This window comes from Geospiza fortis, unplaced genomic scaffold, assembly GCF_000277835.1.
Source record: "Geospiza fortis unplaced genomic scaffold, GeoFor_1.0 scaffold78, whole genome shotgun sequence".
Classification (NCBI taxonomy): Eukaryota; Metazoa; Chordata; class Aves; order Passeriformes; family Thraupidae; genus Geospiza; species Geospiza fortis.
This window is the reverse complement of record NW_005054339.1, coordinates 5,576,815-5,577,440: the sequence shown is the minus strand read 5'-3', so window position 1 is coordinate 5,577,440 and position 626 is coordinate 5,576,815. Positions and strand designations below refer to the sequence as shown.

The window sequence follows — 626 nt, the reverse complement described above, 5'->3', positions numbered from 1 at the left end:
AAGGAAGAACAAGAAGAAGAAGAACCAGCCGGGCAAATACAGCCAGCTAGTGGTGGAGACTATCCGCAAGCTGGGCGAGCGCAATGGTTCCTCGCTGGCCAAGATCTATAACGAGGCCAAGAAAGTGGCTTGGTTCGACCAGCAGAACGGCAGGACTTACCTGAAGTACTCAATCAAGGCACTGGTACAGAACGACACGCTGCTCCAGGTCAAGGGCACCGGCGCCAACGGCTCCTTCAAGCTCAACAGGAAGAAGCTGGAGGGCGGCGGGGAGGGGGGCGCGGGCAACAGCGCCCACAAGTCCCTCAAGAAGGCGACGGTCTCCTCGACCCGGAGGGCGGAGAAGCCCGCGGCCAAGAGCAAGAAGCCCGAGAAGAAATCGCACAAGAAGGGAGCCGGCGGTGCGGCGGCGAAGAAGGACAAGGGCAAAGCCAAGAAGGCCACCAAGAAGGGAGCCGCGTCCCCCGGGGGCAAGAAGGTGAAGAAGTCGGCAAAGCCCAAGGCGCTCAAGAGCCGGAAGGCATGAGACCGAGGCGCAGGGAGCCTCCCGCCGCCCTCTGGGCTGAGAGCCCCGCGGCACAGACTGCTCTGAGGACAGACCCCAGGGGACCCGCTTTGTCTTTGTG

The 626-nt window shown here is 62.3% G+C and overlaps 1 protein-coding gene across 1 annotated transcript in view; it reads left to right on the top strand.

Moving 5' to 3' along the window:
• LOC102039814 (histone H1x) overlaps positions 1-620 on the top strand; it is a 5,914-nt gene extending 5,294 nt beyond the window's left edge. The window contains exon 2 of the mRNA XM_031058251.1: positions 4-620. Coding sequence (XP_030914111.1) covers positions 4-526 — 523 coding nt within the window. The 3' untranslated portion in view covers positions 527-620. The remainder of the gene's footprint in view (positions 1-3) is intronic.
• Positions 621-626: the final 6 nt, after the last annotated feature.